The sequence below is a fragment of the Syngnathoides biaculeatus genome, chromosome 12 (genome assembly GCF_019802595.1).
Source record: "Syngnathoides biaculeatus isolate LvHL_M chromosome 12, ASM1980259v1, whole genome shotgun sequence".
In the NCBI taxonomy this organism is placed as follows: domain Eukaryota; kingdom Metazoa; phylum Chordata; class Actinopteri; order Syngnathiformes; family Syngnathidae; genus Syngnathoides; species Syngnathoides biaculeatus.
The window spans coordinates 4,458,103-4,485,815 of record NC_084651.1 but is presented as its reverse complement, the minus strand read 5'-3'; the positions used below and the strand labels follow the sequence as shown (position 1 = coordinate 4,485,815).

The following is a 27,713-nucleotide window of genomic DNA, read 5'->3' as shown; positions in this document are numbered from 1 at the left end:
TGTCTTCGCTTCTCAGACAATTCATTTTATTGCATCATCCAGTTTAGACAATGTACAGGCCGCATGTGGGAGGTCGCGGCCCAAACGGGCTGCAGGAGACCTAACGGTCCATTTTGGGATGGGCTCTGTTGAAGTTTCTGCGTTTCACGGAGGCCGGGTGACATTCCGGGTTTGCCTTTGCTGGGTCCAGACAACCTGCTGATCGACTACCAGTTCACCTTCAGCCTGCTGCAGGAAGACGACCGCAACTACACCGCCATCAACTTCATGGCCACGCCGGAGCAGGTGAGCGCGCAGCGGACGCCATATTGTGTGCGCGTATGTGTGTGTTAAGTGTGTGTGTCTTGGTGGTGCGTAGGCCAACAAGAACTTGGACATGTCCATCAACGCTTCCAACAACTTCGACCTCAACATCACTTGGTCCTTAAGCTCCACAGGTACCCAAATGTCTCGCTACTTTCCAATTAATTTTTTTTCTTGTTTATCCAGGTTGTGAAGTATCCTTTTAATGTCTTTGTGATCGGAAGTTGAATTGCAATTTTATTTACTTTTATTTTACATCATAATATCTCTTATGTCTTTTTTTAATAATTTTCATTTGAAATGGCCTTGTTTTGAAATGGTTTGTTGTTTCCAGTATTCTTATTTTAATATTCAAATCATTTATTGTAAATTTCATTTTTAACTTCAACTTTGACTTAATTTTTTTTTTTTTTAGATATTTCAAGTTATTTTCATTACTATTGCTTTTTAATTTTTTTTGTCTTTATTCACTTTTTTCCAGTGTTTATTAATGTGATATTTACATTTTTATATATTTTTCATTTTCATTGTTTCTATTTCATTACTTTGATCTTAATGAAAATGACTTGAAATTGTATTATTTTTACCTATTTAGGTAATTTATTTTTATTTTAATCATTGTTGAAATTGAAATTGTCAGCAGTTTATATTTGAATAACTGTGCTTTTTATTTTAATTGTAATTATTTGTTTAATGTGACTGAAGTTATTTTTATTTTAGAATTAATCACACTTTATGTCCATTATTTGAAATTTTTAAAAATGATTTAGATTGTAATGATTTATTCTAATTTGAATGATTGTAAGCAATACATGCAGTGGTCACCGCTTCCAAATTGGCAGCGACCCGACTTATCGGAAGCTGTTTGGGGTTTGAACACGTGCGATCGCAACAATGCTAGCCGGCGTTTTGATCCGCGTCAGATGTGTGGAATATCTGATTGGTATTTTAGTAACGGTTGTCCCGGAAACGCTCAACATTTGACGGAAAAAAAGACCACTTTGCTTGCTTTTGACCACTTCGCTGCTTGATTGCATCATGGAGAGATTTACAGGCAAGCGCTGGGGAATTTTTTTTTTGTTTTGTCTTTTTAATGCCCTACGACACTGGCTGAAAAGGAAAATAAAGCACATAAAATGTGCATGGGAGCCCAAAAAGATGGATAGCATATTAAAACAAAAATAACTGAGTGAGCTTTTAATGCAATATACAAGTTCAACCGTAATAACGCCCAATAATTCAATAATAAATAGTTTGTGATTATCCCATTGTTCGTTTTTTGTTTGTTTGTGCTAGCCGGGACCATCTCAGGGGAGGAGATGTCCATCACGGCAAGACGCAACATTAAGGAGCACAGAGACAGCTTCTCGTGCGAGCAGTTCCGCTTTAAGCAGCGTCGCAACGTCACCTTCTTCATCTACGTGTCCAACTTCAGCTGGCCCGTCAAGATACAGGTGGCACGCGCACACATCCACACACTTTTTTAAAAATTGCTATTGCTCATGCTAGTCTTACCGTTAGGATGGATTACGAAAGAGGGTGGAAAAAATAGTCCACATTTAAAAATAAAAATATAAAAAAATTATATTAAATATAAGATTTAATAATTATACTTTTATATATATATTTTCATTTATTTAGTTATTTATTATATTTTTTTACTTTTTACATTTATTTGATAATTACATGTTTTGTGTTTTAGTTTAAGATGTTTTGGTAACCATTCTTTAACTTAATCTTATTTAATTTGGCACATTTTTGTCCAGTCATTTGTTGTTTTTATTCTATACTTTTAATGAGTCCTTTTTGTGTAGTACCAATAAATAATGATTTGGCATTTTTATTTTATTGAATATTTATTTTCCATTTATTACCCTTTACGTTTATTTATTTTTATTTCCACTTAATCTTTTTGCTCAAAAAGCATTTCATTTTTTTTCTTTAATATTTTTTTTAGGTGCTAATTTTATTTTGGTACTTGCTTATTTTTTTAGATTATTGGAATGTAATTAATTAATTAAATGTATTAATCATTTAAACAGTTATTTTTTTTAATTTTTGCACATTTTATTCTTTTATACATATACAAATTTGTTTCCAATCATTCAGTGTAATCTTTCCTTTAATTTAATAAAATTTTACTTAATATTCTTTAGTTTTGTGCATTTTGAAATCAAGAAATAATTTTCTATATAATTCAGTTTTATCGTTGTTATTTTAATGTAATATTATTCCATTTTCTATGTGTTGCTAAATTTTACGGCGGTGGCACTTTTTGGTGACCATTATCTGGCTTCTCTTTGAGTTTAACCGAAAATGGACCATAGCGACAAAAAGTATTATGACACCTACAGGAAGCATACAGTGACTAAAATGTATTTCATACAGTGGACAGAGATGTATTATGAGCCTTGTGTATCCCGTAATCCCTCGCAGTCAGAGAAGCGTCAACTCATTGTGGCATGTTTGAAAATGTCGTTAAGGGTAGTTAATCCTTGTGAGGTGCCCGCCCACCCCAGTCCACCCCCCGCCTTCCCCATTAGCGCCGCATCGTTAGCTTGCGCTTGAAAGGAGAATCCGCCAATTAGCGTCATTCGCTTGATCTGCCGTAACGCAAGAAGCAGGTCGTGGCTCGGCTTGGCTGCTGACCTTCTGGCAACAAAGCGGGATGAGGAGAACTACTATTACTATTATTATTATTAGAATTATTATTATTATGACATGCTCTGTGATGATACATACAGTGATACTGCGGTGAGTCTGCGTCATACATTGCATTCAATCTTTGGACAAATCTCGTTAGCTTTGGTCAATAGTGAATTATCCGATGTTTACTAATACATTAAGAAAAAGTTATTTATTGAATTTCATATTCATAAACGCTTTTTTTGTTCAAGACTTAATGCGTCTTTGAAGTTTCCTAAAATGCGCGCGATTTGTTCTGAGTAAATGGTCTTTCATTATTGGGCTGCGCAAGTTTTGATGAACACACAAACAAATATTAGGTTTGTTGAAAACTAAATTGTCTGAGCTCGACTGAAAAAGAACACTACAGGTTTGTCATGAAATTGTCTATGATCTTGTTTAAAAAAACGTACGTAACAGGTTTGTCACGCATGTCCAGTACGGGGGCAAAACCCATATGCAGGACTTCGAGCCAGAGGCATAATGTTCAATGTGGTTTATACCTGAAACTGGGTCATACAGCCGTCCGACAAGGCAGAGGCACAGAAACGCTAGGCTAGGCGGGATCCAAAAGACAAACAGCAAGGTCCGATGACTCTGGGGCAAACGAACTAACTCAACAGGACAGGATCAAACTAAAGGGCACAGAATCGCTGTGACAAGGGTTACTCTAACTTATGCGTAGAAGCGGAGAGTCCCACAGGCAAGTGAATGCAACGCACTAACGCAAGGCAACGAACTGGCAAGTGCCAGTGACGAAAACTCCAACTTAAATGTCCGTCTAATTTCAATCTTCCGAATGTGAAACAGTCCACAGCAGTGGGCTGGGCACGCCCCTCTTGGCAGTGGCCAATCCTTGCTCATGACAAGGTTTGTCGTGGAGCAGCTTTGCTATTCAAGAAAAGCCGTATGCTAAATTCCTTGAAAGTCTAAATTGTTTTCGATTGCTTGTACGTCAGGTTTGTTCAACACGAAATTGTCTTTGATCTTCACGGTGAGGTGTCGTCTAAGTGGAAATTGACTTTGAAGGTCACGAAAAGATGAATGTTAGATTGTTTGAGAAGCAAGTGGCCTTTTCACCTTCACGAAAGAGCCTACGACAGTTTTAGCGTTAATGACGGCTTGGATTTTTATGAAAGCTTGCACGCCAGGTTTGCTGAAGACGGAATTGTCCTTGATGTTTTGTTAAAAGGTTGTATAAATTGGATTTATTTATTTATGGAATGTCTTTAAAACAAAGGAAAAAAAATGCATGTAACCGAATGTCTTTGTTCTATGCAACATCGTCTACGTTGAAAGCACGAAAGACAAAATGATCTCCGTTTACGCTAACTTGTACATCATATCGACTAAAACTCATGTTTATTTGAGATCGTTGAAGATATTTATGAAAACGTATGCCGACCACAAGCAGATCTTTAGAATCTTTGTTTTTTTGCAGACCGGAAGTTATATTGAAAAAACACTGAGGGAAAAGATGTGCTGCTAATTTGTATGTTTCACTAACTTTTCAAAGTTGGTGAGGTGTAAAACACACAACACACATAGGCTAACGTGACCTGTGAGTGTTTCCCCGCCGGCGTGATGATGTCATCAGTGCCCGGGGATTCTCTGAGGTGTTGTTCAGGACGTTTGGACTCACGGTGCCGGAACAGATTTGCTGATGAGCGGCGTCATCGCGCCGACCTTGCGCCTCTGTTCTCGCTGGCACGAGTTATCGTCGGCACCGTGACGCCGCCGCTACCTGCGCTCGCCGCCGGTGCGTTGTCAGGGAAAATTACCGCACCGACTTTGACGTCTGTTTGCTAATTTGACGCCTGCGAGGCAAGCGTTACATTAAGTCAGGTGCTTCTTTTTTTTTTTTTTTTCCACTTTCACTATCCGATTTGTCTTTTAATGCCAGCCGGGAACACTTTCAAAGCAGAATCTTTCCTCGCAGTTGTAGGTAGATGAGCATCGTAAACAAACAGCGGGGGCAAAAAGACCGCTAGCGACTTCGTATTCCGCGGTAATAACCCTAACCCTCCCTCACCTATTGGATAAATATATTAAATATGTTTTGTACGGGCTCGGAGAGCTTGGTGAACAGTAGATTATCGAAATCATTAGCTTGTTTAGTTTCCAGTCAGTCGTGTGACAGATTGCGCCGCCTTCGAGCCAATTGTCTTGCCGGTGGATGACAACGTTAGCTGACTGCCTGAGACTGCATTCAGTAAAAGGAATTTAAAGAAAAAAATGGGATGAATGTTGTGCAATAATATTTGTACGTGCAGTGTATGTTGTAACCGTGCTCGAGTAAACCAGGGAACGTGCACAAGGCCAAATTTGTCAGGAAACGCCCGCATTTCGAGAGGGTTGCACCACCCAGAGGGCGTATCTGGCATGACGCTGCGTAGGTGACCGATTCCAGAGGTGATGCCCATTCGGAAGGGTTAGTTTCAATTGTGCTAAGTGGAGGGCTTTCATTTTTCTTTTAAGATTAAGCTTGACGGCGTTGACTTTGATGTTTACAAAATGACACATTAGTTTTTGTTAAGATCAATTTTGTCTTGCTTTCAGTCTCTGGATTATCTTTAATATTGGTTAAAACGTGTATGTTACTTTTGTTAATTGTTAATTTGTTAAATTTTTGTTCTTGGGAACATGCATTTCCTTGGTGACGCCATTCAATCTGCAGCTTTAAAAAGTTGCACATCACGACTACATTTGTACGTAAAAAGCCATGTGTTACCCCGACATTGACTTCGCTGTTTCTTCAACTGTAAGTTTGGTTGAATTAATAGTAGGGCAGCAACGGTGGATCTGCTGGTAAAGCGTTGGCCTCACAGTTCTGTGGACTCAGGTTCGATACGGGGCCCCGCCTGTGTGGAGTTCGCATGTCCTCCCCGTGCCAGCGTGGGTTTCCTCCGGGTGGGCACTCCGGTTTCCTCCCACATCCCAAAAACATGCAAAATTAATTGGACACTCAAAATTGCCCCTAGGTGTGAATGTGAGCGCGACTGTTGTTTGTCTCTGTGTTCCCTGGGATTGGCTGGCAACCAATTCAGGGTGTACCCTGCCATCATCATCATAATCACTATCGTCATCCTCATCGCATCCTGTCACTGAGTTTGTCTCCTTCTGTTTATGTTTGTGCGCGTTCCAACCACCTGATTAAAAGTCTTCTCCAGGAGGTGAAGAGACTCGCGAGAGACGGCAACCACCCGATTGGTCGTTTGATTTGATTTGCCGCCCGCCCCGCTTATTTATCGTCTCCGCTCGGCATCCTTTGATAGGAAGCCTCAGCTAATCAGATACCACACGCGCGTGGCGCGGGTGACAAAGTGTCCTTGATTGGATTAAACGAAAAGCGGAAGCAATTAAGCGGCGGGGTGCTGATGCAGCTCATCCAGGAGCAAAACGATTTGAACATTTTAACAGCGGGACGTCGACAGTAGATACAGGCGAGCGTTCACATGACTTATGGTGTCCACCTGTGTATGTAAAATATTTTCCATCCACTGGTAAATTGTGAGTAGCTGATTGCCAGCACGTGCTTTGTCGATTTACGGCAGCGACATCAATCTCGTGAGCATTTATCTGCTCAACAATACGTGCAAAAAAGTTGAACGGATGGATTTATACCTATATTCTTTTTACTGCCTGTTTTTTGGGGAGGGGGAACAATATTTACATGTACATTCCAGACCCAACTGCAATCGATAAAAATCTGCACTATCCATCCATCCATTTTCTTTGCCGCTTATCCTCACAAGGGTCACGGGGAGTGCTAGACCTATCACAGCGGTCAACGGGCGGGAGGCGGGGTACACCCTGAACTGGTTGCCAGCCAATCGCAGGGCACATCGAGACAAACAGCCGTACTCACAATCACACCTAGGGGCAATTTCAGAGTGTCCAATTAATGTTGCATGTTTTTGGGATGTGGGAGGAAACTGGAGTGTCCAGAGGAAACCCACGCAGGCACGGGGAGAACATGCAAACTCCACACAGGTGGGTCTGGGATTGAACCCGGGACCTTAGAACTGTGAAGCCAACGCTTTACCAGCTGAGGCACCGAAATCTGCACTACATATGGAAAAACATTCAAAAGTTTAACTCATTTAATATCATTAAACCACACAAACTTATTTGAACTCTTGAAAGTATTTGTTAGTGCCTGTTTTCACTTTTTCGTTGTCAATAAATGGGACTGTGGTGTAACATCACTGTGAGAAAACCCAACGAATACTTGCTCGCACGCTTTTCGTAATAAGAGGCATCGCGTGCTTGCTTCAAGCTGTTGTCACTCCCAGTGGAAGTTTACTGTAAAACTGACATAAAACGAGAGCTATAATTGTAATAAAAAACACCAACATGTTCATTAAAGGCGGCATGGTGGATCCCGGGTTCGATCCCGGCCCCCGCCTGTGTGTTCTATGTTCTTCTCGTGCCTGCGTGGGTTTTCTCCGGGCACTCCGGTTTCCTCCCATATCCCAAAAACATGCAACAATAATTGGACACTCTAAATTGACGTGATTGCTCGTGTAGCCGTTTGTCTCGATGTGCCCTGTGATTGGCTGGTAACCAGTTCAGGGTGTACCCCGCCTCCTGCTCGTTGACAATTGGGATAGGCTCCAGCACTCCCCAAAACCCTCATGAGGCTACGCGGCAAAGAAAATGGATGGATGTTCATTAAAACCATAACTCATATAATCAGTCTGCTAGTTTGATGCTAACACCCTTGGAAATGCCATAGACGTGCTAACGGAAATGAGCACAGATTTTTCTACAATGCTTTAAATATGAAGACTTCACAGTTGAAATGTTGAACTGAAGAAGCCTTTTGGATTAAAGGTCAAATGTCTTCCAAGAAACAGGAAAAGTCCTGTTGCGGACCACTATGACCTGGATGACTGAGAATTTATCTTCCCTTTCTTGTTATACATTTTATGGCAGCTGCCATTTGATGTTTCTTTTTTTTTTTTGCTAAAGTTACTCACTAGCACTCCGAGACACTTTATATGTTCCCGAGTACCCCGCGAATTTGCTCTTACGAGAGGACTGCGGCGTACCCTCGGAGGCTCCGCAGTGCGAGATAGAAGGAAGTGGGTGTGGCCTCGGCGCCGTGATGGATGGCGTGTGTGTTTAATGACTGCGGCCGTTGTAAAGCGAAATGATGACGACGACGCTTTTGGGGAAATTTTACGGTCAAAATGTGTAAGCAAAGTGTGAGTTTTTGCTAACAATTTATCTGATTGTCAGGATGATGTAAACTGCTGCATTAGACGCCAGGAAGCCCAGCCAGCTCCCGTCCCTCGCATCCTCCCCGACGCTTGTATTAAAGCCCCCCCGTCCCTATGGAGCAAAAAGCAGCTTTTTTTTTTTTTTTTTTTTTTTCCCAGGACATTTTTACCTGCCTGGCGCTAACCCTCTTTAGCCCGTTCTCATCCATTCCTCCTGCCTTTCTCCCGTGAGATTCTCCAGAGGCAAAAACTCCCATTCTGCAGCTATTAGTGCCATTTAGCGTCTCCCTGGGCTCAGTCCGGACCAAATAACACTTTATATTCCTGCTCTTTTGTACTCTATAGATCTCGTTAGCTTTTAGAATAACAAAAAACCTTTAATCAGTCAATCTGAGGTCTCGTTTTGTTTTCGGCAAATCATCTCATGTTGCCGCCCACACGCAATGACAGAAACTTACCCGGGAGGGTTTCCGGAGACTTTTTTTTTTTTTTTTTTTTTTCATGGGACGAGCCACGGTAAACATTTCCACCAAATTTTTCATGTTGCAAAGTCAAACCGGCTTCAAGGGTTGAATGATGAAAACATTTATGAGATGAGTTCTGACTTTCCTGGTTTATGGTGAGTCATCAGACCTCACCCATACATAATCGCCTAAAAGTTTCATCATGTTGTGAAAATGTGGTTCAAATCTGGTAGCAGTTTGTCCTCGAAAGACCCCTGGAAGTGCCCAAGATGACCCTAAAATGGCCGTCTCAAACCAAAATGGCTGACTTTCTGCGTGATGAATTTCATATTGCAAAGTCAAACTGGAGGGAGGAATAAACTGACTCTTGATGTTTCTCACTTTTTATTACCATAATGTAAATAATATTACCAAATAACTAATATATAAATGAAATGAAGTAATTTTATTACTTAATTTCTTACCAATTATTAACTTAATAAAAGTAATGTATTTATTACCAATTTTATTAATTAATGAATAAATAAAATTAATTAACTAATTAATGATATCATATGTACTGTACATGTGACAAATTCATGTAGGGTGAGGGTTAATCATATTGCAATGGCATCATTTTTTTCTTGTTCTCCACCAGATTGCATTCTCCCAGCAGAACAGCATCATGGACCTGGTGCAGTTCTTCGTCACCTTCTTCAGGTACGCTTTACTCCCTCCCACCACCCCAAATGAATATAACTTTTTTCAATTTTTGGTGCCCTGCGATTGGCTGGCAACCAGTCCGGGGTGTATCCCGCGTCCTGCCCGACGATAGCTGGGACAGGCTCCGGTGCTCCCGTGACCCTTGTGAGGATAAGCGGTTTAGAAAATGGATGGAGGGACGAAAGTGTTTGTCAGTCTGTCTCAGTTTTGGACGAAGCGAGACGAGATTGTCGCGCCGCCGGACATCCGACTAACAAGCTAGCGAGGACGTCTGCTGTCCTTGGGCGACGTGCTGTGTGTGTGCATGTGTGTGTTTTTGTGCGCGTCGCCAGAAGTGGATGCAGAGTTGTCAAGTGCCCGAGGCCCGCCTTAAGACATCAGGAACCTTTAGGGGAGCCGAGAGTGATGTCATCAGCAGAGGACGCCCAGTGCGGTTGTGCGTTTACAAACAACAAAGGCGTCATGTTGAACACGTCGTCTTTGGAATTATGGTGCAGCAGCATGTGGTTCATTACTCAAGCGCCCTGTTTCAAAATGTGTACGTTTTCTATGATTGTTATGATTATCGGCAGCAGGTGTTTCACGAGTAGAGCGCACGAAAGCTCGTATGTTTCTCTCCCCATTGGTGACTTCAAGCTCGTTGGTCTTCTTGTCCCACCCACGCCCCCCAACTCTCGAGTTTGATGAGGTCGAGCGGCGAGCGAAGAGGCCAAAGCTGCAGCGTCGTCGGAAAATGTCACGCTCATTACGCCACTTGTAGCCTTTTCAACCAGTGCGCACGCGTGCGCATGCATGGATGAAGACGCGCTTTGTTGCAGCGCCGCCGCCTCAGCAGTTTCTCAGCCGCTTCCTGTAGCTGGAACTCGTCGCGGGACGTTCTCCTTGAGAGGCGAGCTTTGTTCGCCGGCGCGACTTTGGCCTGCAGACATTGACGTGTGTGCGTGTGTTACACTTGTTTATTGTTGTAATGCACGACCTCTTGGTGGCTTCCATCTCCAGCTGCTAGAGATCCACCCGACATTCTCCCCCCCCCAAAGTGCTCATTTCCTCTTTGATTCCTGGTCTCAGTTCCACACAAACCACTTCACTATTATGCACTACTACTACGAGGTGTATAAGTACTCAAGTTGAGCAAGCAAGTCAAGTTGATTGACTGGCAGGCGTTTTCACAGCAGTTCTTTCCCATCTCGCGAGTGCCCGCGCAATATTGTGTTCTGTGACAATATGAGGCAGTGCACCCATGTTTGTTTCTAGAATGTTCTGTTCTTTCGGAATCAGCAATAGAACGTGTTGGTTTTTAGCATAAAGACCAGTGAGCAGAGAAGACCTATTTGTGGGGAAAAAAAACGTTTCAGGCAGAGCAATGACCATGACGCTACTATTTTGAATTTTTCTGGACCCCTCAAACAATAAAACAATCTCTTCATCTAATTGTTTTCTCCTCAAAAGCTGTGCTGATCTCAAATCCAAAGTGGCGCAACGTCGCCATCTCCATCTGTAGGTCATTGACAGCAGTTTGCAACCTGAATTTCTTTTTGCTAACGTCACGTGTTTCATGAAATTTATGCGAACACTTTTCCCCCAAATATTAATGATAACGGTTAACTCGCACAGAGAAATAGGATAGGGTTAGGGTTAGAACTAGTCCGCCGTGCCATTGCATCCTCCCGACTCAAATAAAAACTTTCATGTTAAGATGGCGTCGCTGTGCTGCCGCTGCTTGCTAATTGATTGATTGGCGTTTGTCCCCGCAGCTGCTTCCTGTCTCTGCTTCTGGTCGCCGCCGTGGTTTGGAAGGTCAAGCAGACGTGCTGGGCCTCACGGCGCAGAGAGGTACGACGCCCGGTTCGCTCCGCGCTTTTTAGCACTCTTTTCCAGTCATTCCATTCATAATTATTTCAGGCTTGGGGTACAAAATAGTAGAAAAATATTAGTTAATCTTTGGGATATAAAATGAAAAAAAAAGACAAAAACCATCTCATATTATAGTTTAGTGAAAATGCATGAAATACTGAACATAAACTCTTCAGATGGATGATGGAATGAAAATGACGTATAAAAACATCCATGTTGTTTTCAATTTACAAAAACAAATGTCATTTGGCTACTATTTTTTTGTTCAAAATCCCACTAGATAAGATTATGCTCCTTATCTACTGTAATGTAAAAAAAAAAAAAAAGATAGTTCTTTTTCTACTAATGATGAGTTTTTGCACAAGATGGAACTAAAAAGTGTATTAGACACAAGGTCCTATTTGTGGCATGCTGGTGCAATTTTACTGATCCAAGATCATTAAAAACCTGTCCTTTTTCTACCACCATAATTCCCAGTCTACAGAGCAGACCTGGTTATAAGCCTCACCCAGTACATTTGTAAAGGAAATACCATTTGGTACATTCACGGGCCGCAGCCGTGTAAAACCCGCAAGTGCCCACATTGAAACTGACATTGAAACACGAGATATTTACAAAGAAAAATGGTACACAGAGTTTAACGCTAGGGCCGCCACACTAATGCTAATGCTAGTGCCGCGCGATATTTACAAAGAAAGACGGTACACAGAGAGTTTAATGCTCGTGCCGCCACGCTAACAACGCTAGCTCCACCGCACAAACACCACCGAGCTAATGCTAGTGCCGCCACGTGTGCTAACGCTAGCGCCGCGCTAACGGGGCTGGACCAGTAAAAGTCACTTCCTCGGCACATATATTCCACCGGTCACACTCTTACCTTTTCCGCTCGAGTGCGCCCTTGCGGCCGTTAGAAAAAATGCACAAATTAGCCGCATCACTGCATAAACCGCAGGGTTGAAAGCGTGTAAAAAAAAAAAAAAAAAAAAAAAAAAGTTGCGCCTTACAGGGCAGAAATTACAGTAAATCAACATTTTGTGGAAATCCAACTAAACTGTTTTGAGGGGGGAAAAAACTTATCTTTGTGCCATATAATCCTTAAGGAAGGTAATTTCAAAATAACAAAAAATAAATGATCCATGACTTTTTGTGGCACACATTGGCGAGTGTAGCCGTGTCCTATTTCCGCATGGGAATCCGTGTGCCCCGCGCTCGACGTGAAGGGGGAGCCCGTGACCGGGAAGAAAAAAAAAAAAAAAAAAAATCTCAACCAGCATCACTGAGACCGTAAACAAGACCATTCCCTTTAATTAGCACTGCTCATGAACCAATTACGGCCCATCAAGTGATGCTAAATGGAGTGGAATGGAGTGACACTCAAGTTCGCGCTTGCAGTCGCTTGGCTGACTTGCGTCTGTGGCTTTTCCACTGTATGCATTTGCAAAATCAAGACCAATCTCTTATCTATGTAAAGTATCTATATTTATATATATATATGTGTTTCTAGCCGTTGGAAAGTATCCATCTGTAGTCCCTGGGAAATGGATTTACCGGTAAATTTAAATATTTTGTCAGAATCAGAAGCAGCTTAATTGACCAAGTATGTAAAAACACACAAGGAATTTTTCTCCGGCAGTCAGTGGGGCCCTGGTACAACATTCAGAACAAAGAACAATGTAACAACAAAAACAAAAGACATCTCTTTCCATATTCATCTTGATCTTGAGTGCCATATAATCTTCCTGATCAAAGGTAATTAATTTTTTTTTGTTTTTTTTGTACCAAATCCTACTAAAAAGTGTCAAGAACAAGGTGCTTGTGCCGTATATTATGCTTTCCCGGTGACGACGATGACGGGCGCTCTCCCGTGGAAATGGACTCCCGAGTACTGTATTTCCGATGCAGAGCCCCAATTAGGAGGATTTGTTGGCTTTCACTTTGCCGCCTCACTGCGAGCTGTTTTGTTGTTTGTGTTAGCGCCGAGACGCAGCCAGGCGCCGCTGACGTTGGGGAAGGGTGACAAAAAAGCCAAGGCTAATGGCGCTAGTTTGTTCCCTTGTTTTTTAATGCGGTTGTGTCTGGGATGTTGAAAGGAAGTTCAAAAGTTAGGAAATTCTACTTCAGTGACTCTACGATGGCTCACAAAGAAAGAAAGACCTTAGTTCACAATTCCGATCATATTATTACTTCTAATCACCGCCACAAAAGGTGCTGGCAGAAATTATAGGGCCAAATTCCAGACCTTATATTTAATAGTCCAGGGGGCTTACGGCTATGCTACCCGGAGAACGCCAGATCTCGTCGGCTCTCAGAAGCTAATCGGAGTTGGCCCTGGTTAGTACTTGGACGGGAGACCACTCGGGAATACCAGGTGCTGTAAGCTTCTCTCCCCGGATAAAGACAGGGGTCGGGAACCTTTTCATCTGAGAGAGCCATAAATGCCAAATATTTTAAAATGTAATTTCAAAAGAGCTATGCAATATTCAACTAAATACAAGTGTATTTTGTGCATTTATGTAGAACCAACACTTTGAGAGTACAATAAAGTCTCTGAATTCTTTTAAATAACATAAGGACTTCAGGTGCTTCCTGGTTTTGCTAATGGCTTGTTAGCCTGTTTCATACATCGTCAGATTAAGCTTCATGCAGGCTTTGAGATTTACGTTAATCGTGAATGTAATTTCAATTCCATCATGCTGGTAGGATGGTGAACAGTTCTTGGCGACAAAGGCATGCCTTTTATCCGATTGATTAAGATAATCTAAAAAGTCTTTATGCGAAGTTGGCAAAATGTTGATTGGCAACGTCGAGTACGAATGCTTTGGCGTACTCATCTGTGAATTTAAACACACAGCAGAACCCTCCATCACCACAAAGTCTGTCCACTCTTGTTGAAAACTTTGGTGGTACTCATATTTATTTTTCTTTGAGCGACCTTTGTGAAAAGCGTTTTCATAATTAGTTGTTCCGACATGACCAACGTTAGACCCCTCTGGACCTCTGGACATCGACTACCACGCAAAAATACAGCAACCCACAAGGCCAAACTGTTTCTACATCTTTTGCGTTGCCTCCCACGCCTAACTACGGCAGCCCCACCAGGACAAACCTTCTCTGCACGACAGAAATCACATGTACAGTTTGTCGTTATGAGGGCTCCGCAAGCCATATGCAACCGCCAAAAGAGCCAGTTATGGCTCGCGAGCCATAGATTCCCAACCCCTGATCTAAGATGACAGACTGTGGTGACCCCAAGCCGAAAGGAAAAGAAGAAGATATTTAATGGTCCAAATGAGCTCTGATCAGAATCGAATGATACTAAATGCTAAAGATTTTTAGCCTAGGCAGTCTAATGTTGGCATCAAAGGTTGATCCTTTCGAGGATTCACAGAAAGTGGGAAAAACACAATTTCATGAACTTTGATCTCGTACGGGATCTCATTTGAGGTGAATTTTCTGGTGTGTTCACAAATCAATCATCCCATACCAGCGTCCACCCGCTGGCACGTCAGTCACATTGACAACCTTGAGCAGAGGACGCCAGTGTGCGGCACAAAGAGGAAGATGATGAAGAGGAAGATATACTAGCGGAGGCAGGACCGCCCGGGGCGCATCCCGGAAAGAATCCTAAGCGGACGGGACGGGACGAGATGAACACAAAAAGGGTATTACGGCAGCGTGTGTCTTGAGGGAGATGTCCTTGCGCCGCCGTATCGCTTTACCGCCTCCTGTCGCGCTCGCTTAAAGTCGCCTGGTGGCGGAGTGCCCTCGCTCGCCGCAATCGCCTCGGAAACAAACGTCAGGCTAATGCGCGGCTCGGCGGCGACGGCGCTCACCTGGCGGCGGCGAGGAGGGGAGGGGGGGTGGGGGGCGAGCAGAATCGCCCCGCGTCGGTGCGAATTCCCGACAGGTGAAAACAGCCAGGAAAAAAAAAGGGGGATACACTTTGACCCCGTTTTTGCACAGGCGATACTTTCTGAATAATCCGCGAAATACAAAGACTGATTAAAAGGATGCAAATTGCATCGTAATTTGAGCGAATTGCATCACGTCGGCCATGCAGTGAAACTTATTGTAATCGGAATGAATCACATGATGCAGTTTTTACAGTGATTGATACGGCATCGTCATGGCAGTAAATGTTAAGTGTAGTGAATCATATCAGAATTAAGACAACCGGCACAATCAACTTCTGTTTGTGATGATTTTTTTTTTTTTGTTTGTTTTTTTTTAATAAATCATATGCACGTATTTAACTTTTTGGCTTCGAAGGCTTGAAACAACCCCTTTGTTTTGCGACAGTATATCGAATTATAGTGAGAAACAAAATCCTTTTGTAAACTTATAGGAATAGTTTATGTATATATATATATATATATAATATATATATATATATATATATATGCCACTGTTTTTCCAGTAGTAGACGTCAGTCGTTGTAAAATGAAATGTTTGTCATTTCAATCAGTTAATTTAATGCTAACGCGCGTGCTATTGATTAGCATCGAACTCGTGGAAAGCCGGCACAGGGTGGTAAAGTTCGACACGAACATTCATCATCATCTAATTATCTGAATTCAGCTGTCAGCGTCTTTGTGTAGAATTTTTTACTTCATCCATCGTTGGCGGGTTCCGAGTGAACGGTACCGTGCTTCCCGCGGTTTAAAAGCTCTTCGGTTAGTGGCTGTATCCTTGTTTGCGCACCTTCCACCACTGCGGTCCCTTTCCACAAACATTTACACACATCCTAGCGCCGCCTGACAAGGCCGCTCGCCACACATTAACTTTTAATATCTTTGGCACTGAAAAATGGGAAGCGTTAAAGTGTCCACAGACCTTGTATCTGTGTGACTTATTCATTTACAATTGATTGTAGCCTGAACAAACAACAAAGGCTGTAACGGATTCCCACACGGAATTAACGCAAACGTCGTTCCAAGACAGCCCGCCGTCGGCTCGGCAGAGTAATGGACGATGCCCGGTTCCCGTCGAGCCGACGTGATTTAATGGAACGACGAAGGCGGCGTCAGGTTGGAATCACCTGACAGGTCCAACCCGGAGGGGACGGCGGGGGTGGGGGTCTCCATCTCGTCCGTCATTTCATATGTTAAAATAAAAACGGCAAAAGCAGAAAACACCCCCCAGCGAGGAAACCGCAAAGAAACATGGCGCCATAAAGGACGCATTAATGCTGCATGCTGCTGTGGTATGCTTCTCATCAATAATGGAGCTCGGCATGCGCACCCCTTAAAAACACACAACTGCAACAACGCACCAGTCGCGGCACGAGCTACGTTAAGCTAGCGGCTGCTTTCATATAACAGCGGCTCACTTCCACCTGGGATCTTATCATCCTTTTATTGACGGAAGACAACATTCCATATAAAAACTTTATAGGCTGCGCTAGCGCCCGTAAGGAAAAAAATGCTGACCACGGGTTTCGCATTGCCCCCAAGTGGCCTGGAGGTCCGATGCAAGTCGTAAAATGAGCTCGGGAATACTGGGGAGTTGGGAACTTTTCGCATCACGCGCTATCTCAAATATTATTTAGCTCTCCAAGTGCCACCATTGTGACCAACGTTATAACACGCGAGTGTATAGTAGGGTTTTATTCCAATGCTGTGCAAAGGGGTGACCACCTCATTTGTCCAAATTCTGGGGGGGGGGGGGGCATCAAACTCCCCCCACACCCACCTCCGCATACCCACCACAATTTTGTCACGTTCCGAACAATTTTAGCATTAATAATGCCTTTTAAATATGTATATGAAAATGAAAACCGCAGCCCTGAAAACAAACAGTTCTGAAAGTTTAAATCGAACTATACAGTACTTAAAAGCTAAATACGGCTAAACTGTACCGTACTGAATTAAGAAAAAAAAGGGCATTGGGGGGGGCTTAGCATGCAGTTTTAACATTCAGCAATTCTTCTTTTGTCACTAGAGGGAGCTTGTGAACTGTTGGTTAATTCTACTTTTACCAGACTAAAAATCACTGGTTCCTAAAACATGGAAAAAACAAATAAATTGAAGTATGGTACATTTGGTACATGAAAAAAAAAATCCCAAAATGGCTAACAAGTAATAGACACACCTGTCAGATTTCATGTTTCTAAATCAAAATAGCTTCTAGCACAGATTTTTTTTTTTTCCCCATCTATCCATATTCTGAGCTGCTTATCCTCACAAGAGTCACGGGAGTGCTGGAGCCAATCCCAGCTGTCATCAGGCTGGAGGCGAGGTACACCCTGACCTGCACACAGAGACAGACAGCAGTTATACTCACATTCACACCTTAGGACAATTTAATCTCCAATTAGTCCATGTTTCTAACCAGTTGGTCCACCGAGCCACCCAGATTTATTTACCGAAATATAAAAATTATGTGGCAGCGCGGTGGTTCAGCTGGTTAAGTGTTGGCCTCACAGTTCTGAGGTCTCAGGTTCAATCCCAGATGCAACAATAATTCTATTCTAAATTGTCCCTAGGTGTGATTGTGAGCACGGCTGTTTGTCTCAATGTACCCTTCGATTGGCTGGCAACCAGTCCAGGGTGTACCCCGCCTCCTGCCCGTTGACAGCTGGGATAGGCTCCAGCACTCCCAGCGGCCCTCGTGAGGATAAGCGGCAAATATAGTGGATAGATGGATGGATAAAAAGTACGTGACATTGACTGCTTCCAACCAACATTTCAGATTTCCCGTCTTTTTTACAATGGCTTCTTGGGATTTTGAAAAAAAAAATAGAAATAGTGAAAATTACCCTAAAATGGCTACTATAAATCAAAATGGCCGACTTGTTTTCGACAGTGCCTCCGTGTGACTTTTTGCAGGTGTGCTCATGATATACATGTCGACCGAATATCATTTTTACAAAGTCAAAGTGGCTTTTGGGGCTGAATTTTTAAACTAATTACACAAGGCCCTACTTAGCCAACTTTTGGGGGTCACGCCTGCAAATCTACCAAAATGTAAAATTATGGAAATTTTCCGAGTGTAAAAAAAGTGATGATCAGCAGCATGTGGTTTGTCTGGAAATTCCTCCGTACATCAGCACAAAATGTACATTTAGATTTCAAAAAAAAAAAAAAAAGATGCTCATGCTGGCAGCAGAGCTGAGTCCAAAATTCTCCCTAAGCTTCATCCCCTGCGTGCCGGCCTATTGTGGGCACGGGAATTGTGGGAAATGTGCTGCTAAACATATCTCTGCGGCAAACAAACGCTTGTCCTGCTATAAGCTGGCGGACAATGATCACGCTAATCCTGCTCCTCTAAGAGGCTTTGCGTCTTCTTCACCGCCGTCAACCCGACGACCATGACACCCGTTCACTTGAAAAGCAGGTGCACTTATTGTTAGAGGAAAGATTTTCATTTTTCAAATGGTCATCTTTATCACTCGAGGCCGATACCGTGCATGTACCAATACACTGGGGATACCGTGTATCCGTCAAGCCTACAAAAATGTCGCAGATGCCGTTCGATAAGATTCACTCCAGTTACATGACTTTTAGAATCACTACATCAGGGTTATCAAACTCATTTTTGTCGCGGGCCACTTTGTAGTTACGGTTTCCCAGAAGGCCGTTATGACTGTGAAACCATGAAAATCTTTCGCCCTGTCATATTTACAAGTGAAATTTATTTATGAGCTAGTTTTGGAATTAGAAATCAAGGTTGTGTTTTTAAAGTGTTGCTGGTGCACAATAATGCTTGCAATATCTCAACATTATCATTTATGATATGACAATTTGATATTTTAGTACAGACTAACAAAAATGATGAAAGTTCATACTCATAATTTGTCTTCGCTGGCCACATAAAATCATACAGCAGGCTGGATCTGGCCCCCAGGCCTTGAGTTTGACACCTGTACACATGTACGATGGGATTCACGTCAGTTATGATACAATTCAAGTTGATTTTCATAGAATTCACTCCCAAATTCTTACTATGTACTTTGATTTCCTACAAATTATGATGCAATACATTTCTCTTCAGTTATATTAATTAACTCAAATGACAATATGTGATATGATTCACGCCAATTAAAATGTGATTGCATTCACTCAAATTACTACATGATACCCTAAATTTGATCCGAAACGATATGATAAAGGTCAGTCCAATTTATATACAAAAATATATTAGGATTTGCCCAATTTATGATTATTCACCCAGTTTGGATTCAAAATGATGTGATTCACTTTTTGAATCATTTGGTATCGTAATCTGAGTCAACGCATAGTATCGTAATTGGTAGGGAATCGTATAATGATGTTAGTGAAATGTATAGTATACTAATCGTATTGTATTTGGAAGAAAATAGTATATTGCAATCAGAGTGAATTATATCGTATGTCGTGATTTGAATGAATTGTATCATAATTGAAGTGAATCGTAAACATCCATCCATCCACACATCCATTTTTTTAAACCGGTTATCCTCACTGGGGGTCCTGGGCCTACGGTAGCCTATCCCAGCTACCCTTAGACAAGAGGCAGGGTACACCCTGAACTGGTCGCCGGCCAATCGCAGGGCGTATCGTAACTTCATCGGAGTGAATTGTGTCATGAGCCAGGCTGGACCATGGCCGAGAGGGGCGTGGCCACTGCCCTGGCCGGTGACATCTGTCACCCCTCACAGCTTTTTCACATTGGGACTGTAATTAGATGGTGTATTTAAGTTGAAGTTTTGGTTACTGGGATTTGCCAGTTTGTTATGCATTGTGCCCTGAGTTTGTGAGTTGCATTCACAGACAGTAGGAATCTCCACCACTGAAAATAGTGCAGTGTTGAGCTATCCTCATCAGTGTTTCTGTGCCACCTCAGCCTGAATAAAACTACCCCTGACATCATGTCCTCGTCTTGGAGTCCTGCATTTGGGTCCAGCTCTGCACCGGAGGTCCACGACAGAATTGTCATTTTGTAATTAGAGTTTAGACACAGCACATGATCGTCTTTGGAAGTGACTTTTTTCTATATTTTGACCACAATTAAATCGTATTGTACTACAGCATAAATGGAGCGAAATGTTTTGTTATATGAGTAAATACATGATTGTAATTAGAGTAAATCCCTTACTCAATGTAAATCGAATCGAACCGTTTTGTAATCAAAGTGAATTTTATCATCGAGTGACAAAGTTTCAGCCTTTCTATCATTGTCACCGCGCTACGGACTAAATATTCAATCTTTTTTTTTTGTGTGGCTTGGTCGTATGAGAGCGTGTGAACTCGTGTCTGATGCTCAACTTCTCATTTGCTTAACTGCGCCGAACGCAACCGAAGCCATCAGAGGGTCTTTAAATCATGGCCAATTACACCGCGCACATTACCCGAGCTGCCAGAACGGCCGGTCGCGTTAATACCATTAACACCCTCGCTCGCTCTGACAGGACCCGCTAGCGCCCTCGCCAAACCCTGAAATCATCCTGTCGCTTCAAAAAAAAAAAAAAAAAAAAAAAAGTTCATGTAGTTCATTTTCATCACCGCGTCATCGAGTTCTCAAAAATAGAAACCTGTCAATTTTACGCAGCTACGTGATTCACACCAAAAAAAATCAAATACACCTGTGCAAATTTTTCAAGTTTTTGGATTGGAGTTGACAGCAATTAATTTTAAAGTCGTGTGCTAACTGTATGTTAAAGTATGTCGTAACCTTTCTTATTACAAAAATGAATTAAACCAGAGAATATTGTAAGATTACCGTAATTCCCGGCCTACTGGGCGCACCTGGTTATAAGCCTCACCAGGTACAATTGTAAAGGAAATACTGTTTGGTACATGGATAGGCTGCAGCTGTGTAAAACCCGCAGGTGCCCACATTGAAACCCACATTGTAACACGAGATATTTACAAAGAAAATGGTACACAGAGAGTTTAACGCTAGCGCCGCCACGCTAACAGGACCGGTTTAAAAAAAAAAAAAAAAAGGCCTGGTAAAAATCACTGAGACACGGCAGTAACATGCTAGCGCAGCGCTAACAGGGCCAGACCGGTAAAAATCACTTCCTCGGCACATATATTCCACCGGTCTCTTACCTTTTCCGCTCGCTTGCGGCCGTTAGGAAAATAATGCACAAATTAGCCGCATTACCGCATAAAACGCAGGTTTGAAAGCGTGTGGGGAAAAAATCTCGGTTAATAGGCCGGAAATGACGGTGTGTATATATAACATTGTATTCACGCCTATTGAATTGCATTGTGTCATGATTGGAGTTGAATTATTTTGCAAGCGAATCATATTGGATTGTTATGAGATTGACGAGATTTGAAGGGAATCATATTTTACGGTAATTGGAGTGAATTACATCACGCATGTTGAATTGTACTGTATCATAATTAGAGTGCTCAATGCCGGCTAGCATGTTGTTGCATAACGTAGTGCGACACAGAAGTTGCACAACTCTAAATTCGGACTTGATTATACGCCGTAAAAACCCATAAAAGCGATTGCTTAAAAATCTGCAATCTAGCAGAGGCGTGAATGTATTCCGAGTAAATATTCATGACGGGCATCTAATCTCTGCGGTTATTAAAGTGCCGCTAAAAGTTTCCGTAACGTGAGGGGATGGGGGGAGTCTGCGAGTGTTTTAATGAAGCCGGCAAACACATCATTAAGTTGCACATAATTACAAAGAAGCGCCAATGTGGAGTGTTTGATTACAAGCGGTGGCACACGCGAGCAGCGGGCGTCTATGTAGCGTCACTCCGCCACCGCGGACGCCGCCGCCTGTGTCGCCGCGGGCGGTTAATGTCGCTTCTGTTTTGCTTGATTGTCGCGCCTTTTCCGCCCCTCCGCAAACTTCACACTTTTCTGTTCTTTCCGGCTGTTTTTATTTTGTTGTTGTTTTTTTTTTTGGGGGGGTGACATAGGTGATCTAAGGACGTGTGTGGCGACACAGATACCTCGCGAATAAGCTAACGTGAGAGATCTTTTCGGATGTTGATTTAGTGCCGTGTCTCTGTAAATGTGCAATGGAGCACTAGATTAAAAAAAGTGAATTTTTAGGAATCTATCTATCTTATTGAATAATGACATAAAATGTTAACACTATAATTGAACCCTAATAACAATACAATATGACATGGTTTACCCCTTTTACAACACAATATGATTTGGTTGACTGAATAATAAGATTCTCTTGATATGATGATTTTTCACCTAGAATATGATGAACTACAATTCGATCCAATTTCGAGATGTTCTTAATTACACTGATGATGATCCATTCCCATTGTGAGACAATATTTTACGACGCAATTACCTTGTGATTCACCACAATTGAAGAATGACTTAATTCAGTTTTACGAGTTGATTATATTAACACTCCAGTTATGATAGAACTAACTCCAATTACAATACAGACACATGTGTACACTCTGAATATGATATGTGATTTACTTCATCCTCAATACTCTAAATACGCAATTATTGGCATATATATGATAGAATTGGCTCAGATAATTTAAAAAAATACAGCAGGATTTGATTCACCTCTGATTAGATGCGGCTGAATTGACTCTGATTACGATTCTACAGTCAAATTATGACACGATTTAGTGCCATTTTGATTCCAGCAAGTTTCAGATTCATCCATTATCCCAGCCGCTCATCCTCACCAGGGTCACGGGAAAGCCGGAGCCTATCCTGGCTAGCTTCGGGTGCAAGGTGGACTACACCCTGAACTGGTCGCCAGTCAGCCGCAGGGCAGTTATCGACACCATCACTGAGCGGGAATCGATCCCACGCTGCTCTCACCAGAGTCAGGGGTGTGTGTACCACTACATTATCAGTGACGTAGTTTCTGATTCTTAAATATTCAAACATCAAACCGTCGATTTTAGAGGAATCGTCCTTAGATTTACGGTAACTCAAATGTATTTTTGTTAAAGTGACCGTGAAAAGAAATCTCAATAGCGGCCCTGGTGGAAATACTATGACCACGATTTGGTCATGTGACCCTTTGGTCTTTGATGAAGCAGCGCAAGTAGCGTTGTGCTCGATATTAATAATAACCTAAATCACGAGCTCCACTTCAAAGCGCACACCGAGGGCAGGTTTTTTTTTTTGTTTTTGTTCAAACTTAATCTCGTCATCCATCATCCCACACAAAAGCCAGCAAGTACACGCGCAGTTCACGCGCCGCGTATGACCCGCCTTTGATAATACCTCTCCGCAATTAAATATAGCCATTCATCACGCGGCTAGGTATTCACCTATTATTGTCTCGTAGATAAATATAATTTTTCACGGGAAGCCTTGTTTTTTGAAAGGTGCCGTGGCCGCGGTGCAAATCTCGCCATTGAACAGGTGTCTTTCTTTTATTAAAGGGGAGGACTTTATTTGGATCGTATAAATAATCAGCGCAATTTATGTCAAGTGAAAAAACAGATGTTTAAAATATAATAAATAGGCTGGTGGATTATAATGTTTTGATAGTGCACATTTCATACACAAGATACATGATTTAGTGTAGGGAGTTTAGATTAAAAAAAAAAAAAATGGCCCATCCATTATGGATAAGGATGACTGGACAGAACAAACATCATTTTCATTTTTACTTTTTTCTTTATTTACTTCGCTTTTATTATGTTTTGTTGCATTTCTTTGACACACTTCTGGCACATTTCTTTAAAAATCATTCATTCAAAAGCCGTTTCCTTTTCAGTTTTATGTTGTGGGGGTTGTTTATCATTTGCCATTTCGTATTGGTCTTAGTCCAGAATTGCGAGGCTCGACTGCACAGTCCAAAAAAAAACAAACAAAAACAAACGGCGGTGGTCAGTGGGCGGAATGACGCGCGAGAAACGCGGGCAGATGTTGCGGTCGTCTTCAGGTTTCGATTGTCGTTTGGTCCACTCGCTCGTTCGCCATCTGTTGTCGTCGTCGCAAGCGAGGAATGATAAGAGGATGGAACAAAACTCGGCGTTTAGCTTGCCATGGTGGGCGAAGCACAGTTACACATCCTGTTTATTGTTTTCATGAAGTGAGTCACAACTTGGGTGCTTGAAAGGGAAATCTTTGTTGCAGTACTGTTCATATTGTTTACATTTAGCCATAATACGTTTTGCGGATGACATTTGTTAGTAGCATTTTCACGATTTATTTAGGATCTTTACCGGTAGGTAGCTTGTCGAAATTATGTGGCTTGAAAAAAATCTTAATTAGCATCTCTGCTAGCATGGCTAATGTTACTCGTTCACTAGCGCAGTTCAGATTTAATGCCTAATAGCATTTTTTTAACCTTGACAAAGTTTTGTTTCCGTTTAGGTTCTTGATCCAGTTGAGGTTCCATATCTGTTCTTGATCCTGTATCGTTTCCATAAATGTTCTTGGTCGTTGGTTCCTTGATTCAATATTGTTTCCGTACATTATTGTGTTGGTCCAGTTGCTCCCATATCTGTTTTAAATCCAGTTTTATTTCCATACACGTTCTTGATTCAGTTCCGTTTCCGCACATACACAATTCAGTTCTTTATCCAGTTTTCCCCGTTTTCTTGATCCAGTTTTGTATCCGTCTTCTACATCCATACGTTTTTGATCCAGTTTTGTTTCCGTACAACATATTGATCCGCTCTTGTTTCCCGTATGGGTTCTTGATCTCGATTTTTTTTTTTTTTTTTTTTTTTTTTTTTTTTTCCCCACGTGTTCTCGATCCAGTTACGTTGCCATAGGAGTTCTTGATCCAGTTTTACTTCTGCATGTGTTCTGAACCCATTTTTCTGTTTGTATGTTTTTTTTAAATTCCTTTTTTCCCCCTTTCGTTTTTGAGTATTAATGAGTGTAAATACGAGTCATATGTTGGATCTTTTTACAACTTGCGAATATTTGCCATTATTCTTTGTATTTTTATCATTGTTGTCGCAGCATGTCGAGACGTCACCCCCCCCCCCGCCTATCGTCCCTCCCGCCATCAATTCTTCGTCTGTAATTTCCTCACCTCACTAAGTTGCTAATTATAAGTCTTCAGCGCCATTATTAGCACTCGCAAAACAAACAGCGAGAGCCCCCGCAGCTGGCCAATCAGCCATGACGGCCCAAAACACTTCCACCGCCTTTATTAGCTCCCTTATTAGCATTCACACGCGTGCACAAACACACAATCAAGAAATTTAATATCCAAAAGATCACTCTAAATAACTTTGACGTGCTTATTATTACATTGAGTCGAAAAGGAAGACTCTTTTAACAAAATGAGAGATCCGGGTTTCAATATTTTGACAGTCACTGAAAGTCATTTCCTCCTCCAAGGCTCCGTGTGGAAATATTACAAAATATTTGTCACATGCCCAAGAGTGAAAATATGACAAAAAAAATTGTGATATGCCCAAAATGATGAAACGGGAGGTTCATGTTTTATTGAGTAGAACAGGGGTGGGCAAACCTTTTCGGCCCAGGGGCCACATTGACTTTTAAAATTCAACAGGCGGGCCAAATCAAACCAAATGTTTTGGTTTCAAAAATAAACGGCATTGTAGTGTTAATACTTTCATTTATTTTACATTATATACATTAAATACATTCTCTCTCGCTCTATCTCTAATCTCAGCCTGTTCCCTTGGTGGTTAGCATCATATATTAGCTAGTGGATCTAACATTAAAGGATATTTATGGTAATCTGTATTCTAATATAGACATTTTGATTCCCTCAATGGGGCCTATTTATAAACATTCCCTTATGTGGCTATTGTTTAGTACGTGAGAAGCACAACTAAAGTTGTGTTTCTGAAAAAAATGCTTTGTTTACTGGCACAATCACCAGCGCAGCTAGTTGTTTATTAGCGTTAGCATCAATGGGCTGGCAAGATGAAGTATTTATGTTCATAGCTAATCCATTTCAGACATGAGGAGAGTTTATTCCACTGCTCTGCGATGGGCTGGCAACCAGTTCAGGGTGTGCCCCAAATGACAACTGGGATAGGCTTCAGCACTCCCGCAACCGTCATGAGGATAAGCGGTTCAGTAAATAGATTGATACATATGCCACTCCTTTGACTGATTGTGAGGAGGCGAGACTGAAGAGGTGTTGCGTGACCCGCTTTTCATCGTCAGTCCTGTAGGGGGCAGTAACGTGCGCTGAGCTCTGACGACTGGCAAAGCATTGGATGCATACATGTGTCCATTGTACCGATGCGCTTAAGTATTTTTTTGATGCGTGTCGCCGAGGTTGTGTGACTGGTGAAGTGTGCTTCACTTGAAGGTGATTTCAGTGTGGAGAGTCTCTCTGAAGGCAGAGCAGCCTCCATTCTCGCCAGCAATCGGACAGCAGAGAGCATCCATTTGCGAACAAGGACAAAAGCTCCTTACGAAGAAGGTGGCCAATCACTGATTATTATTATTTTTTTTTTGTTCTTTAGTCTTTTGCTTTCTTTTATGTCACAAGATGGTTGTTGCTTTTTAGCTTATTTTGTTTCCGTACGTCCATCCACGGATCCATTTTCTTCACCGCGTATCCTCACGAGGGGCGCCGGAGTGCTGGAGCCCATCCCAGCCCTCAACGGGCATGTGGAGGGGCACACACTTTATGGGTCGCCGAACTGGCCAATCGCAGGGCAAATCGAGACAAACAGCCTCACTAACAATCACACCTCGGGGCAATTTAGAATATTTGCATGTTTTTGGGGATGTGGGAGGAAACCGGAGTGCCCGGAGAAAACCCACGCAGGCACGGGGAGAACATGCAAACTCCACACAGGCAGGGCCGGGATTGAACCCAGGACCTCAGAACTGTGAGGCCAACCCTTTCCAGCTGCGTCCCTGTGCCGCCCTGTTTCTGTACTTATTTCAATTTTGTAGTGGCTCTTGATCCAGTTGTTTTCATAATTCTTATTTACTGGAAAGTGTCCTCGATCCTGTTTTGCTTCCTTACATAAGCTCGATTGAGTTAGTTTTCCTTACATGTTCTCAATCCAGTTTTGTTTCCACACATTCTCGATCTTAATTTGTTTCTGTACATGTTCTTCAACCCCATTCAGGTTCATGTTTTATTTTTTAAGAATCATAATTTTTCTCCATGTGTTCTTAATGCTCAATCCCCCCCACAAACTTGTTTTTTTAATCCAGTTTTGTTCTTATACTGAGAGTGTTTACATGCGTCCATGATCCATTTTTGGTTCTCTACGTTTTCACGATCCTTTTTTTTTTCTTTGTTTCAATGTGTGTTCTTCATCTTTGCTTTTCTTAACGTGTTCTTTAATCCATTTTTGTTTCCATCAGGCATTTTCTTTATCCGGTTCTGTTTCTGTACATTTTCTTGATCAAGTTTTGCTTCCAAACTACAACTGAGACCAGTGCCACCTCTGATTGACTTCAATACTTTTACGACAATATTAAAATTACGATCCACATCAAAGATACTCGTCATCAACAATTCATTTACTGTACTTCTTTTTTTGCTCTTTTTGACTGATCATATTAGGAAGTGAACTGGTTTCTTCGGTCAATCTGAACCCAAACGCTCCTTCCAGGTTACACAAAGCAGTCA

The 27,713-nt window shown here is 42.0% G+C and overlaps 1 protein-coding gene and 1 pseudogene across 5 annotated transcripts in view; both read left to right on the top strand.

Moving 5' to 3' along the window:
* The window catches only part of atrnl1a (attractin-like 1a), a 114,275-nt gene that overhangs the window by 54,033 nt on the left and 32,529 nt on the right, over positions 1 to 27,713 (top strand). For all 5 annotated transcript variants that reach the window (XM_061837804.1, XM_061837802.1, XM_061837799.1 and 2 more), the window contains 5 exons: positions 191 to 285; positions 359 to 437; positions 1,600 to 1,757; positions 9,315 to 9,376; positions 11,134 to 11,212. In XM_061837804.1, coding sequence (XP_061693788.1) covers positions 191 to 285; positions 359 to 437; positions 1,600 to 1,757; positions 9,315 to 9,376; positions 11,134 to 11,212 — 473 coding nt within the window. The remainder of the gene's footprint in view (positions 1 to 190; positions 286 to 358; positions 438 to 1,599; positions 1,758 to 9,314; positions 9,377 to 11,133; positions 11,213 to 27,713) is intronic.
* On the top strand, positions 13,495 to 13,613 carry LOC133510319 (5S ribosomal RNA; annotated as a pseudogene).